The sequence below is a fragment of the Phacochoerus africanus genome, chromosome 9, assembly GCF_016906955.1.
Source record: "Phacochoerus africanus isolate WHEZ1 chromosome 9, ROS_Pafr_v1, whole genome shotgun sequence".
Lineage (NCBI taxonomy): Eukaryota > Metazoa > Chordata > Mammalia > Artiodactyla > Suidae > Phacochoerus > Phacochoerus africanus.
In genome coordinates, this window is record NC_062552.1 from 78,296,508 (window position 1) to 78,310,738 (window position 14,231).

Consider the following 14,231-nt stretch of genomic DNA (forward strand, 5'->3'; position numbering starts at 1 on the left):
GAATTTTTCTTGGCAATGATGTGACCTATAAGAATACACCTGTCAAAGTCGTAGGTAATAAGTGTTCTCTTCTTCTTTCTATAAACTCTTTGATCTTGTCAGCTTTTGTTTCCTTTGCCGGCATTAGTAGGATTGGAGGTGAGTATTTGCAATCACCTGTTGGAAATACTGGTGAGGCAGCCCTGAACATTCTTGACACACCCAACTAAGCTGGATAACACCTTTATTGGAGTGATTTTTCTCTTCTTTTAGTTCCCTTCACTTTTTACCTTTTCGAGTCCAGTTCACTGTGGTTACTTATTTATTTTATTTCTATCTTCTTACTAGCTACCCTCCTAGCTAAAAGAGATTCTAGAGCAGAAGGAGATACAGATTGAGAAGGGAAGATAAAGAGAAAAGTCCCAAATCTGTAGGGCCAAAAAGTGTCTGTATTTAAACCTGTACCAGTGTAGGTGAGGAATAATAAGCAATGTGAATGCCCTGTGGTGGCCTTGTGGTGTGACTGTGGCTGGAGGTGGGGCTGAGCTCCAAGGAGGGTTCCTGTACAGGCTGCAGGTGCCTGGGGAGCACTGTGCTCCCCAGCACAGAGGTACGTGGCTGAGTCTGTGGTCTGGGCAGAGGAATGTACAATGAGCTGCGGCGATCTTTAGTGACTGTTGTTGCATTTAATCTTCCATTCTTCTTGTCCCTGAAGGAATGGAAAACAAGTGGACTAGTCGGCCCCCGCGGCTCTGTTGATACCAATGTACATACTGTGTGGTTTTGGAAAAATTGCACCAGAGTGTGGAGCTGGCTCCTTCTTGGAGACTCAGGACTGGGGACGCTGCTCCACATCCATCCCTCTCACACCTGTTGAGAAACAGAGAGACAGTCACAGGTGAGGGTCCCTGTAACTTCTACAAACCCTGAAAATGTCCCCAAGATGAGGAGAAGGATAGAAAGTGTGCAGGACTTGTCATCCTCCCCCCAACCCCCTCAACGGTACAGCAGCTGCTCAGTCCTTGAGATCCCCCTGTGAGGCAGCCCCAACTCACAGCAAACCTGGGCCAACAGAAGCCCCAGCACAGGGCGCACCAGCCCCTTCATGACTCTGCCTTGTTTCTGGGAAATTTTCTCCTTCAGATACACAGCTGAACCCCTGCAGGTTGGGTGTCAGGATTGTTCTGGACAGGTTCCAGTTCCTGCGACCAATCAGCTCACCCTGCAAGCTCTGCTCACTGAGGTCACACTCTGTGACACAAAGCCCCACCCTCCAGCCACAAAACCTCTGAGAACACTGAACTTAAGAAAACAAGTATCTTTCCTTTGTAAAATGAAAAAGAGAAAAAAGAAATAAGAAAAAGAAAATAACTAAGATGTTCATAGAAATGATCACTTCAAGATTCTACATTCCCAGAGTTCCCAACTAGTATCCATGAGGCCACAGGTTCAATCCCTGGCCTTGCTCAGTGGTTTAAGGATCCAGCGTTGCCATGAGCTGTGGTGTGGGTGGCAGACGCAGCTCAGATCCCATGTTGCTGTGGCTGTGGTGTAGGCTGGGGTTTACAGCTTGGATTTGACCTCTAGCCTGAGAACCTCCATATGCCAAGGATGCAGCCCTAAAAAAAGACAAAAGACAATAAATAAATAAATATTTTACATTCTCTTTACTGTTGTCTTTCACAGAACATGCCAAATCCTTGAAAATAACACAAGCTGACCCCTGGATCTTTTAAGTTTCAATGACTCAGGAGGGTTGTGTTTAGTTCCCACTGCAGACCCAGGTCCTGTGTCACCCATAACACAGAAGTACTTGGCCGAGTCACTCCAGTGGACGGATGTGTTCCTTGGGCTGAAGGAGATTGCACTGCTATGAAATTCAGCCTTAAAACCTCTGACACCTGAAACAAGGCTGTTTCTAGATGTGCACTTCCAGAGAAGCTGGAGTTCTTGGTTAGTCTGTTGCTCACACTGGAAGAGAAAAGGTGGGACAGAAGATGAGTAGTTGCCCCTCAGCTCCAGAGGGTCTCCTTCAGGGACAGTCATGGGGCTGTCAGCCTGGGTCACTGAATGGGCTCTCGTGTGTCCTGAATGAAACTCAATGCTGATTCAGTGAACTCAGCCAAAACAGAAAGTCCCTATTCAAAGTTAAACTAGAGCTTTATTCCATGTGTAGACAAGGGAGTACCATGGAACAGTGCTCAGTCAAGAACAGAAGCGTCAAGGTGAACACCAAGGTCATGGTGGGGCAGTGAAAGTGGCAGTGAGCTCTTTCTGGAGGATTCCCAACAATCAATAGTCTGAATACCTGAGGATCTGAACCCAGATTGCTCTGAAGTTGAGGAATGGCAGGGAATTTAGATTTCTTCTTCCAATGGACGTTGTAGGGACCATTAGAGAGAAAGTGTGTCTTAACAAAACTGCCTGCCTCTGGTGTCTGAGATGCTTTACCTGTCATTGTGTAAAAGATGCTCTCAAAATATCTCTAAACTGTAGGGAAGGAAGGTGTTTGTTAGCTTGTATTGATCTTTTACAGAAAAACTATTCTCAATTTAGATAGCAGCGCCCTCTAAGGGCCAGGTCAAGAACTAAGGAGCAGTTCACAATTTTTTTTTTTTTGATCTTCTTCACCTCTTTCCTACACTTGTATGTAGGGTTGAATTTCAAAGCATTATAATTCTGTACAGAAAATTATTTATGTTTTTAGCCCCTGAAACTTATAAAGTTGGTCTTTTTAAAAGGACACAAAATTATGTATAAAAAATTGGATACAAAATAATTTTCAGAATGAGAAGTAAAACCATAACAAATTACAAATTTTAGAGAACAAATACCACAAATAACGTATATCTAGAAACTATAAAATTTTAGTACTTGTTTCTATGACATATCATACTTTTGATTTCTATTGTTTGGGTTCCATGCTTTTCAATTGTTTCTTTATATGACAAATAGTTTATAATAGTTCCTATGTAGAGATAAGAAAGACAGTTTGGTTTTTACTTCTAGTATGGTTGATCAAAAAAATTTTTTTAATTTTATTTTTGGCTGCACCCACATCATATGGATATTCCTGGGTCAGGGATGGAATCTCCCTGCAGCTTTGACCTACACCGCATCTGCAACAGTTCCAGACCCTTAACCCACTGCACCAGGCCTGGGATTGAACCTCAGCTCTGCAAGTGACCCAAGCCAATGCAATTGAATTTTTAACCCACTATGCCACAGAAGAACCCCCTCCCCAATTTTTTTAAAATTCACTGTTCATTTTGGTTATGCATGAAAATTTTTAGATTATAGTCAAATTTTGGGAAATGTCCATCAAGTTACCACGTGCTTCAAGATTTCATTAGATTCCAAATTTTCTTATGTGATAATCAATCCTGAATACTATGAACTGATGACACTCATTAACCAGTTAATGAAGCCTGTATCAGTTTCCTATTGCTGTATAACAAATTACCATGAACTTTGTGACTTAGGAGAACATTCATTTATCTCACAGTTTCTGTAGGTCAAAAGTCAGGGCACAGCTAAGCTGGATCTCATGAGGTTGCAATGAAGTATTCAACTAAGGTTGCAGTCTTGTCTGAGGCCTGACAGTCCTCTTTCCAATTCATGTGGTTGTTGGCAGAAGTCATTTCCTTGCAGGTATAGCTAATCAATTTTTTTTGAGTGATAAAAATAATGTGTATATTGGGAGTTCCTGTTGTAGCTCAGTGGTAACGAAACCGACTAGTATCCATGAGGACACGGATTAGATCCCTGATCCCTCTCAGTGGGCTAAGGGTCCGGCATTGCTGTGAGCTTGGGTGTAGGTTGCAAATGCCACTCAGATCTGGCATTGCTGTGGCTGTGGTGTAGGCCAGGAGCTGTAGCTCTGATTTGACCCCAAGCCCAAGATCTTCCATATGCCACAAGTTGGCCCTGGAAAAAAAAATAAAAGTATATGTTTGAATGTGTGAGAGTTTAAAAATAATCCAAATATCAACTTAAAAGTACCCTTCCATGAACATAAACAATCAAATTTGGTTGTAGCTATTTAGAAATATTACTTTTGGAAAACTGTGTTAGAACCCTAGTTCTACCATAACAAATGATCACAAGATGATGGCTTAAAGTAACAAAGTTGGTTCCCCTACAATCTGAAGGACAGAGATCTGAAATCAAGGTGTTAGCAGGAAACATGCTCCCTCTGAATGTTCTAGGGCAGGATCCCTCCTTGCCTCTTCCAGCTTCTGTGGCTCTGATTGGGATGGAGTAAGCACAGGTAGTTGTAGAAGTCCCAATAAAGGGACCATAGATAAAGAGGGAAACTTAGGGGACTTTGGGAGATCACTTGTAAGTTAATAAATTGCTCAAGAAAGCCATCAGCACAAGGAAGGCTTGTTTGACTAGTGAAGGGAGGAGAATTGCCTCAGGTCATTGGGTGGAGGATGGGATGAGGCCTGCATTCAGATTCAGACCAAGGACAGGAGTTTGAGGACCACCCTTCTGCTGATTTGAATACTGGATCCCAAGGAGGAGCTACTCCCAGAAAGGAAGAGGTGGTCTTTTCCAACCCCCACTCCCCCTTGGATGATAAAACTGTGGCCCACCGTATCCTTGGGGCATAGACTCCTTGCCTGCTCCTTGCCTATCACTTTGTCTCTCGCTGAATTCCTCCTGCGTGGAGGCATGAAGAACCTGAACCTCAGTGAGTCCAGACGCTGGGTGAGTGATTCTAATTTAAAACCATGGGTTCAAGTCGCAATCTGGCTTTAGGCTAGGTTCGAGTCCTGGCACATGGGTCCAAGTCCCAATCTGTGTTCTGGATAGGTTCAGGACATTAGTGCTGTCAATTTCAGCTCGAGGTGTTCCTTGGCCTCTGACTGCATAACTCCAATCCAATCACCTCCATCAAGAAGTCCTCACTAGGCCTTCTCACCACTGTGTCTCTTATAAGGACATTGTCACTGCATTTAGGCTCCACCTGTATAATCCAGGATGATCTTATCTTGATATCCTTAACTCAATTACACTTGCAAATTCTTTTTGTCCCAATAAAGTCCTATTCACAGTCCATGGATTAAGATGAGACATAAATTTTCAGGTCCCACCCTCCAATCCACTATAGGAACTTTAATGTCTTTGAAGTGTTGCCATGTGAAGTATGTTGGGAATCTCAATACTTCTTTTAGAGTCAAAAGTGAATCTGGGAGTTCCCATTGTGGCTCAGTGGTGATGAACCTCACAAGTATCCGTGAGGACGCAGGTTCAATCCCTGGCCTTTCTCAGAGGGTTAAGGATCTGGTGTTGCCACAAGCTGTGGTGTAGATAGCATATCCAGCTTGGTTCTGACATTGCTGTGCCTGTGCGTAGGCTGGAAGCTGTAGCTCAGATTAGACCTCTAGCCTGGGAACGTCTGTATTCTCGGGTGCCTCTATAAAGACATGGGAAAAAAAAAAAAAAAGTGAACCTGAATCTGAATCACTGCTTAATATGGGAATAGCAGGTTTAGGATGTGCTGGAAAATGAAAATCTTATGAATTAACATGAAGTTCTTTGAAATACACACTATTCAGATAACTTCTGCTTCTCTGGCATGTTGGATTTGGACATCAGAATTGTAGCTAAGTAGGGCCCTGTGGAACTCCTATGCAAAAAAGCCTTTCTGTGTCCCCCATTTCTTTTTAGGAAATAGGTCTCATTCAGCCTCCTTGACCTTACTCAAGTTCCCAAGGACATGTTCAAACAGTTGCAGGGAGGGGATGCAAAGACCAAGGAGAAGCAGTCAAGAGATAATAGTGCACTCTTGGAGTAGGGTCCTGGTTCCTCCTCAAGGAATATAGATAATAATATCTTTGAGTTGTTCCCCAGAACTAAAACCCCCAACAAATGGAAGATGTTAATGAAGCATTCTTCCTTTCACGCAGAAGGATCACCAGCTTTGAAAAACAATGAGAGCTTGCATCCATCCTAATCCTTACCTGTGGCCCTATTTTTCACTCCCAAATTATAAAACCACCACCCAATCTCTCCCAAGGGGATCACAGTCTTTAAGGCATTAGCCTGCTGTGGATTCTTTGGTGTGGCAAAGCAGTAATGCTGTTTTTTTCTCCTTCACCCAAAACTCTGTCTCCACATTTCTATTTGGCACCGTTGGACAGAGGCCAAGTTTCAGCAACAGAATGGAGGTGAAACTAGCATGGCAATCCTCTGTAGTGAAGTCTCCATCCCCGTCTCAAAAGAGCAAGGAGTCTGGAGGAGGAGCACCTGGGGAGGATCTTCATGCAGATCAGGAGCCCTTCTGCTCTTTCCATAGAGGGATTAAAAACCAGGACAGAAAAGTCATGCACTGGAGAAGGTTTCCTTTTCCCAGCTCACCCCATTGGTCTCTGTTGTAATCTATCTCTGAGTCTTGCGGTGTGAAGTAGAATTTGGCTAAATGAAGAGAAAGGGACCTGGCCCTGCCTGGGTTTACAGCCTAAAGGGAATCTCTGCATTCCTAGAAGGAAACTATTGGACTGAATATCAATATAAGATGGCTCTCAGAGGCAATTATTCCTGTCAAAACAATCATAAGAGTGGTCCTGATCCAAGAACAGTTATAATAAAATGTACAAGTATTCTCCTGTGAGATTTCAGGCAAGAAATAAATAATGCACCTGACTGGGCCATGAAGTGTGGTGGTTTGCACACACAGGCCAGAAAAGAATGTTCAGACTTGTATTGGGAGGAAAAGAAGGAAGAGTTTATTGAGCAAGGTGGTGAGGAAGTAGATTTTATTGAGGTAAGAGACACTTCATGCACAGCAGGATGACTTCTTGATAATCAAAGAAGGCAGGCAAGGAGTACATGATCCTGACTGTTTTTATAACCCAGGGAGAAGAGAGGTCTCATGATAACCCTGCTGACCTGCTGATTGTTTGGGGAAAGAGAGGTCTTATGATACACTTGCTGGATGGTTGGGCTTGTATGGGTCCCCCATAGAGGCCTGAGGAGTGGATCACATACCTTTCCTAGTAGGGGGCAGGAAGGAGTAGGACTGGTTGCTCAAGGTAGGGGAAGGGCATTACAATGAGATGGGTGGGGCAGTGATAAGGTTGTGATCATTCTTGTCTTGCCTAGAGGCTTTGAATTCAGTGTCCCTGAAGGGACCTTAAAGTCCCACTTAAAGAATGAGTACAATTGTGTGCATTTTACCCAAGTACATGGGAAAAATTCATTCTGGCTAAAGAGAACAGCCTCTGTAAAGGCCCAGATTTGAGAAAGAGCTTAATATGTACACAAGTGGTTAGAATTTCATAGTGGCTGATGTACCCCTGGAATATGTGGTAGAAAAGAGTGAATAATGAAAGTTAAAAAAACTTAGGGGAAATGTATAAACTGCCTTGTATTTTTTAACATAGAATTTGATCTTTGCAACTTCTAACATTTTTTCATTACCCAAGATGAGCAGGAAGTGATCTGATCACATATATGTTTTACAATAACTCTCTCATGTCCTGTTGCCTTTTTCTTTTTTCTTTTTATTTATTTATTTTTTTAAAATTTTCCCACTGTACAGCAAGGGGATCAAGTTATCCTTACATGTATACATTACAATTACATTTTTTTTCCCACCCTTTGTTCTGTTGCAACATGAGTATCTAGACAAAGTTCTCAATGCTATTCAGCAGGATCTCCTAGTAAATCTATTCTAAGTTGTGTCTGATAAGCCCAAGCTCCCAATCCCTCCCACTCCCTCCCCCTCCCATCAGGCAGCCACAAGTCTCTTCTCCAAGTCCATGATTTTCTTTTCTGAGGAGATGTTCATTTGTGCTGGATATTAGATTCCAGTTATAAGTGATATCATATGGTACTTGTCTTTGTCTTTGTGGCTCATTTCACTCAGTAGGAGAGTCTCTAGTTCCATCCATGTTGCTGCAAATGGCATGATGTCATTCTTTTTGATGGCTGAGTAGTATTCCATTGTGTATATATACCACCTCTTCCGAATCCAATCATCTGTCGATGGACATTGGGGTTGTTTCCATGTCTTGGCTATTGTGAATAGTGCTGCAATGAACATGCGGGTGCACGTGTCTCTTTTAAGTAGAGTTTTGTCCGGATAGATGCCCAAGAGTGGGATTGCGGGGTCATATGGAAGTTCTATGTATAGATTTCTAAGGTATCTCCAAACTGTTCTCCAGAGTGGCTGTACCAGTTTACATTCCCACCAACAGTGCAGGAGGGTTCCCTTTTCTCCACAACCCCTCCAGCACTTGTTATTTGTGGACTTATTAATGATGGCCATTCTGACTGGTGTGAGGTGATATCTCATGGTAGTTTTGATTTGCATTTCTCTTACAACACTTTTTCTAGTTTAGGCTCACAACCAACTACAGGCCATGTACAGCATCTTGGGGAGATGGGAGACACTGTTCATAATTTCAGAGTTTTTCCAAAAGATAAATCTCTGTATTTTCCCGAGGCATATTTGGCAGTTTACATTCACAGGTTTCATGTATTATCTTAAGAACTATCTATCATTTTTCCTATGGTTAAGGAAATCGGTCCATTAAGGTGTTATATTGAGAGATTAGATGGAATACAAATATGGAAAGAGTATACCAAGCAGTGTTTGCTACAACTGCTTATTTGTTTCCTCTGTTATTGAGTCTTGCTCCCACAGTCTCAGGATATTTCTACACTACATTAAAGGACAGAGCAGTAGATACAATTTCACTTACCAGAGAAAAAACTCCCAATTTGTGCAATAATTCCAAGCTTTTTTCCCAAGATAGTCTATCACTCTCCTGCCCAGATCATCCCATGTATTGTATTTTTTTTCAGTCTTTTATTTTAACATCTAGCAAGTAGAAGATTAAAAACCATTCAGTTCTGCTGATTCTTCCCATTTATTCAATGGGAAGATGATTCACGGTGGTCAGTAAAGGTAGCTCCTACCTTGTCTAAGTTTCACCACCTCTTAACCAGGGAACACTAGAGGGAAAACTGGGAGGTCAGTGTAAGCATCACAAAATATTTTAGCAGGACACCAGGTGGCAGTGCCTCAGCTTTCATTCTTGCTGCAGGCAAGGTGCTAGAACCTGAATATCAAGGTAGGAAAATAGATTTAGATAAAGGATTCACAAAGGAATAACACTGAGGAAAGACATGAAGGAATTCAGAGGTTTACCATATAGACATTTGGGGGACAGCATTACAAAGAGGGGGCACAGGTCTCGATATGGAAACATGCTTGGAGAGCTTAAGGAATAATACTTCCTCTTTTTTGGTGTAGCTTCTTATTCTCCCCAGCACCTTATTACCTAAGAAACTAACTAAAGCATTCAGCACTGTTAACTGGTTAGTGGATGATTACCTCATCTCCTGACCCTGGGGCCATCTGTACCTAGGATTGGCATCTTCTTTTCTAGTTCCCTTTAGGTTCCAGTTTAAACCAGTCATGTCAGCACCACTGAGACATCCAGCCACCCTGTTCTGGGGCCAAGTGCTTCTCCAAATCCAAGTCGTTCACTTTGGGAGACCTCTAGTGTGTTACACTTTGGCTGACAATAAAAGTTTGAGGTGCTTTCATAGTTAGGAGAGTTACGTTTCATTTCTCAAAGGTTAAAAAAAAAGGGGGGGAAGAATAAAACCTACCTTAGAGGGTTTGTGATATTTAAATTCGATAATGAATCTGAAGTGCATACAACAGTGCCTGACTGTACAGTAAGCTCAATAAATATCAACTTTCTATTTTCTAGTAACAATGCTTTTTCCTGTACTGTCCAGGTCTGTGATCTATTACTGCTTTTTCTTTTGTCTATATCAGTTCAATGCTGGAAGCTTCTAGAAAATTTACTTAATCACTTATTTTCCTGGAGACAGTCACTATTTCCCCCAATCCTCTTGATGTCCTATTCTCCTAGTACATAGATACACTTAGGGTGCTGCAGGACACAGATGGAATGCTCAGATGAGGATTTATTTTCATTTTCCTAATGAATAATAGTTTTCTTTAAACATTTATTAGCTATTGAATATCATATTTCTCAAGAGAATCTTCAAGATTTTTTTCCCCTACATTTGAGTCCTTTGCAGCAGTATACATTACAAATATAGTTTACCTATCTGGGCATTGACTTTCTATCCTCTTAGCAGAAATTTATATCAAGAACAATTTTAAAATATACTTTCATGTTCTTAAGAATCTAGCTTGAAAGTATGGCCTTAGCATTTCTAACACTCTAAAAATGCTTTCCCTGGTAACTTCTATTGCTTGCTTTGGAGAAGTCAGTATCAATCCTACTGATGTTCCCCAGAATACCATATAGAAATTTTCCTAGCCTAGGTACAATTATTTCTAATTAAATGGGACTTTGGTTTTGCCTTCAATGTCTTAGAAATTTCTGCCAAAACCACAGTAGTGTACTTGCAGAGTTCCTTATTCAACTTTATGGAATTTCCCATAGCATTATTCTTTTGTAAAAAACTTTTTTTTTTTTGTCTTTTTTGCCATTTCTTTGGGCCGCTCCCACGGCATATGGAGGTTCCCAGGCTAGGGGTCGAATCGGAGCTGTAGCCACTGGCCTACACCAGAGCCACAGCAACACGGGGTCCGAGCCGCGTCTGCAACCTACACCACAGCTCACAGCAACGCCGGATCGTTAACCCACTGAGCAAGGGCAGGGATCGAACCTGCAACCTCATGGTTCCTAGTCGGATTCGTTAACCACTGCACCACCACGGGAACTCCTAAAAACATTTTTATATGATTTTTATTTTTACTGTACAGCAAAGTGACCTAGTCACACACATATATACATCCTTTTTCTGACATTATCCTCCATCGTGCTCCATCACAAGTGACGAGATATATTTCCCAGTGCTATACCGAAGGATGTCATTGCCCATCCACTCCAAATACAATAGTTTGCATCTATTAACCCCAGATTCCCCATCCATCCAACTCCCCCTACCTCCCCCTTGGCAACCACAAGTCTGTTTCCAAGTTCATGAGTGTCTTTTCTGTGGAGAGCCTCATTTTGCCATACATTAGATTCCAGATATAAGTGATATCATATGGTATTTGTCTTTCTCTTTCTTTTTTTTTTGTCTTTTCTTTTTTTTCTTTTTCTTCTTTTTTTTTTTTGGTCTTTTTGCTATTTCTTTGGGCCGCTCCCATGGCATATGGAGGTTCCCAGGCTAGGGGTCGAATTGGAACTGTAGCCACTGGCCTACACCAGAGCCACAGCAACGCTGGATCTGAGCCGCGTCTGCAACCTACACCACAGCTCACGGCAACGCCGGATCGTTAACCCACTGAGCAAGGGCAGGGACTGAACCCGTAATCTCGTGGTTCCTAGTCGGATTCGCTAACTACTGCGCCACGACGGGAACTCCTGTCTTTCTCTTTCTGACTTACGTCACTTAGTATGAGAGTCTCTAGTTCCATCCATGTAGCTGCAAATTGCATTATTTTGTTCCTTTCTATGGCTGAGTAGTATTCCATTGTGTATATATACCACATCTTAATCCATTCATCTGTCAATGGACATTTAGGTTGTTTCCATGTCTTGGCTATTGCGAATAGTGCCGCAATGAACATACAGGTGCATGTATCTTTTTCGAGGAAAGTTTTGTTGGATATATGCCCAAGAGTGGTATAGCATTATTCTTATATAAGCAGCTTGTTTTACAGCAAGTCAAGTACAGCAGTGAGTAGAGGTGCTTGATATGAGCAAAGAGGGTATGGAATGAGTAATGGAAGAGGAAGTTATAAACACCAGCTGCAATAATGTGGTCACTTGCAAAACCAGGAACTATAATAGTTATGAATATTAATTTTTCATTTCCATATAGATATATTTATATACATAAGTATCCATAAATACATCCATGTCAGAATCACTTATAATTCTCTCCCACTTGCCTGCAGATAGTAACCTAAGATGTGCTAATATAAGTTAGTCTTAAATCTTGTTACATCACAAGATTTAAGACAGAAGATTTTGGAGAGCGTGTGACTCATGTAGGAGAAAAACATCACCCCAAAATGGATAAATCAACTTGGTTGACTCTTTGCAGGAGAGAGTTAGCTTGTTTTGGGTTGAATGAGGAATAATTGTATCACATTAGCAGGAAGCACAGTTTTGCCTTTGTCTTTATTTGTGTTGTTAAAAGAGGTACAGATGGATACATAGTTAACAAGGAGGCAAGTAAACTAGTTAACAAGAAACTGTAATAGCTTTATATTGTTTCAACTTAACTATATGGGAATATGTTTCTCCGAATTTGCTTCTCCGTATTATTCTAACTTAGAGTTGTCCATGAAAGAAATTTGTGCAAGATTTTGAAGGTGGTTATAATGAAGCTGCCATACTTTTTATGTTCTGCTGCTCTGTGCAGGGCTGCACGGACTATAGCAGCTCATACATGTGGCTGCTGATCAGCTAGCTCATCCTACTGATGAGTCAACTACTCCACTTCCCAGCAGATCTCTCCCTTATCTTCTATCTTGGACCAAGTATGCGTGTAGCGTGATGGCAAATGCCACTGACTTCCCCCGAAGATCACCCACTACTGTATGACTGAAGGAGTTGAGAGACAGACAAGTTTTAGCATGTCTTTGTGAGTTTCAATTGTCTTCATGGTTCTAGTATGTCCTGATGAGTCACAGTTTGTCCATGTTTTTGTTCACATCCAATTTTCCTCTACAAATGTTACCCCAGCTGGCTGATAGTAATTTTAGGCTTACTACCAGATAGAAAGAGAGCAGCTTTGCATAGGCTCCTACACCAGCTCTAGCGTTTACATGAGTTCTGTTCCTCATGGTGTCTCTTATTCTATATCACATGTGGTTCTGCTTCTCTAATTGTACCCTAAGGGACACAAAGTCTCTGAAGAAAGACCTAAGGAAATGATTTTCATGACAATTCTAGATAACTAGTCCAGGTTGGTGATGTGAGCATCTGTAGGTGAAAATGCCACTTTAAATTGTTTCGAGGCAAACTTTCAATTTTAGACACCTTTACATGTATTCTGTATGAAAGTTTTAAAATAAAAAATTGAAGAAGAGATTGTAATAGTGGAAAGTTACCCTGAACACCTATTTCAAAATGAGATAGAAAGAGATTTTACTTAGAATTAAATGTTTGATCCAAACCACAGATGAAGCAACCACAACATGACTATTTCTTGTTTGGGGTCTGCAGGTGTGGAGTTCAGCTTGAGTCCTATAGCAGAGGGGCTCTCTATTATTGAGCTCTGGGGTTTTGTTCAGCCTCTCCTATTGCTTCAGGCACTGTGAGCTCCCAGAGAGCACAGCAGTACATTGCAGAATCGTTCAGCTGTAAGGCTGAAATGGTGAGGCTGATGAGATTTTGTGCTTTCTGGAAGTTTATGGAGTAGCGGCCATCCTTTGTATTTTGTCTAGAAGAATCCCAAAGATTAAGGTAAATCATCTCTCCATTGGGAGGCTGTTTATACCAAAAAAGGTAGTAAGCGCTCTGAGATGTTTCATACCGACAATTTAAGGTGACTGACTCCCCAACTTGACTGGGTACAACTGGCTGGTCTTGAGTAACTTTCTGGGCCACACCGGATCCTACAGGAAAAATCAGAAAACAGAGATAAGCAGTGAATAAAATAATGGAGGAATTAGACTACCTTAGGACCCAAAGACAAGCCCAGTTGAAATCATAATATGCCTGCTTTCCTGCCATCCCCCTTCCTCCCCAAGTCCATGTGAAGCACCCGGGCCTGTGTGCAGCCCTTTCCCCCTGAACCTTCCCCCCATGTGTGGGACCATCCCTACCAGAGAAGACGGAGGCCAGGAAGAGCCAGAGCAGGCTGGAGAGTGGCATGTGGCATGGATTCCCCTGCACAAGTGTGTTTCGTTGTGCCTCAGGCTGAGCGTTCAGTGTCTTGGAGTGTCTGGCAGCTCATATACATAGTCCCTGGGTTCCTGTGTGACTCCCCCAGAGAGGAAGCAGGGTTTGTTATGTTCATAGCCCACGTGTCATGTGCACAGATGAAAAAAAGTCTGGCTCCCCACAAACCTTTACTTTGTCTACTTGTCTTTCCCAGGTCGTATGTTAGGCAGGTCCTAAAAAAAGAAGTGGAAAAAGCAACTAGTATTAATGATTTGAGCCAAGGGGAGCTGAAGACTAAACAAGATGGCATACATTGGTAATTATTCCACAGAAAAATTTTACTAATTTATTGAAAAAGAATTAACTACAGGCTATGGACCCTTCTTGTAATCTACTTATTCACCATTC

The 14,231-nt window shown here is 41.9% G+C and overlaps 1 pseudogene and 1 gene segment (V, D, J or C); both read right to left on the reverse strand.

Annotated features, from left to right (window-relative positions):
• Positions 1-301: 301 nt before the first annotated feature.
• On the reverse strand, positions 302-1,178 carry LOC125136660 (T cell receptor alpha variable 22-like; annotated as a pseudogene).
• Positions 1,179-12,299: 11,121 nt separating this feature from the next.
• Positions 12,300-13,915, reverse strand: LOC125134956 (T cell receptor delta variable 1-like). The segment is given in 2 exon segments: positions 12,300-13,555; positions 13,766-13,915. Coding segments are annotated over 2 exon segments (399 nt in total).
• Between the last annotated feature and the right edge of the window lie 316 nt (positions 13,916-14,231).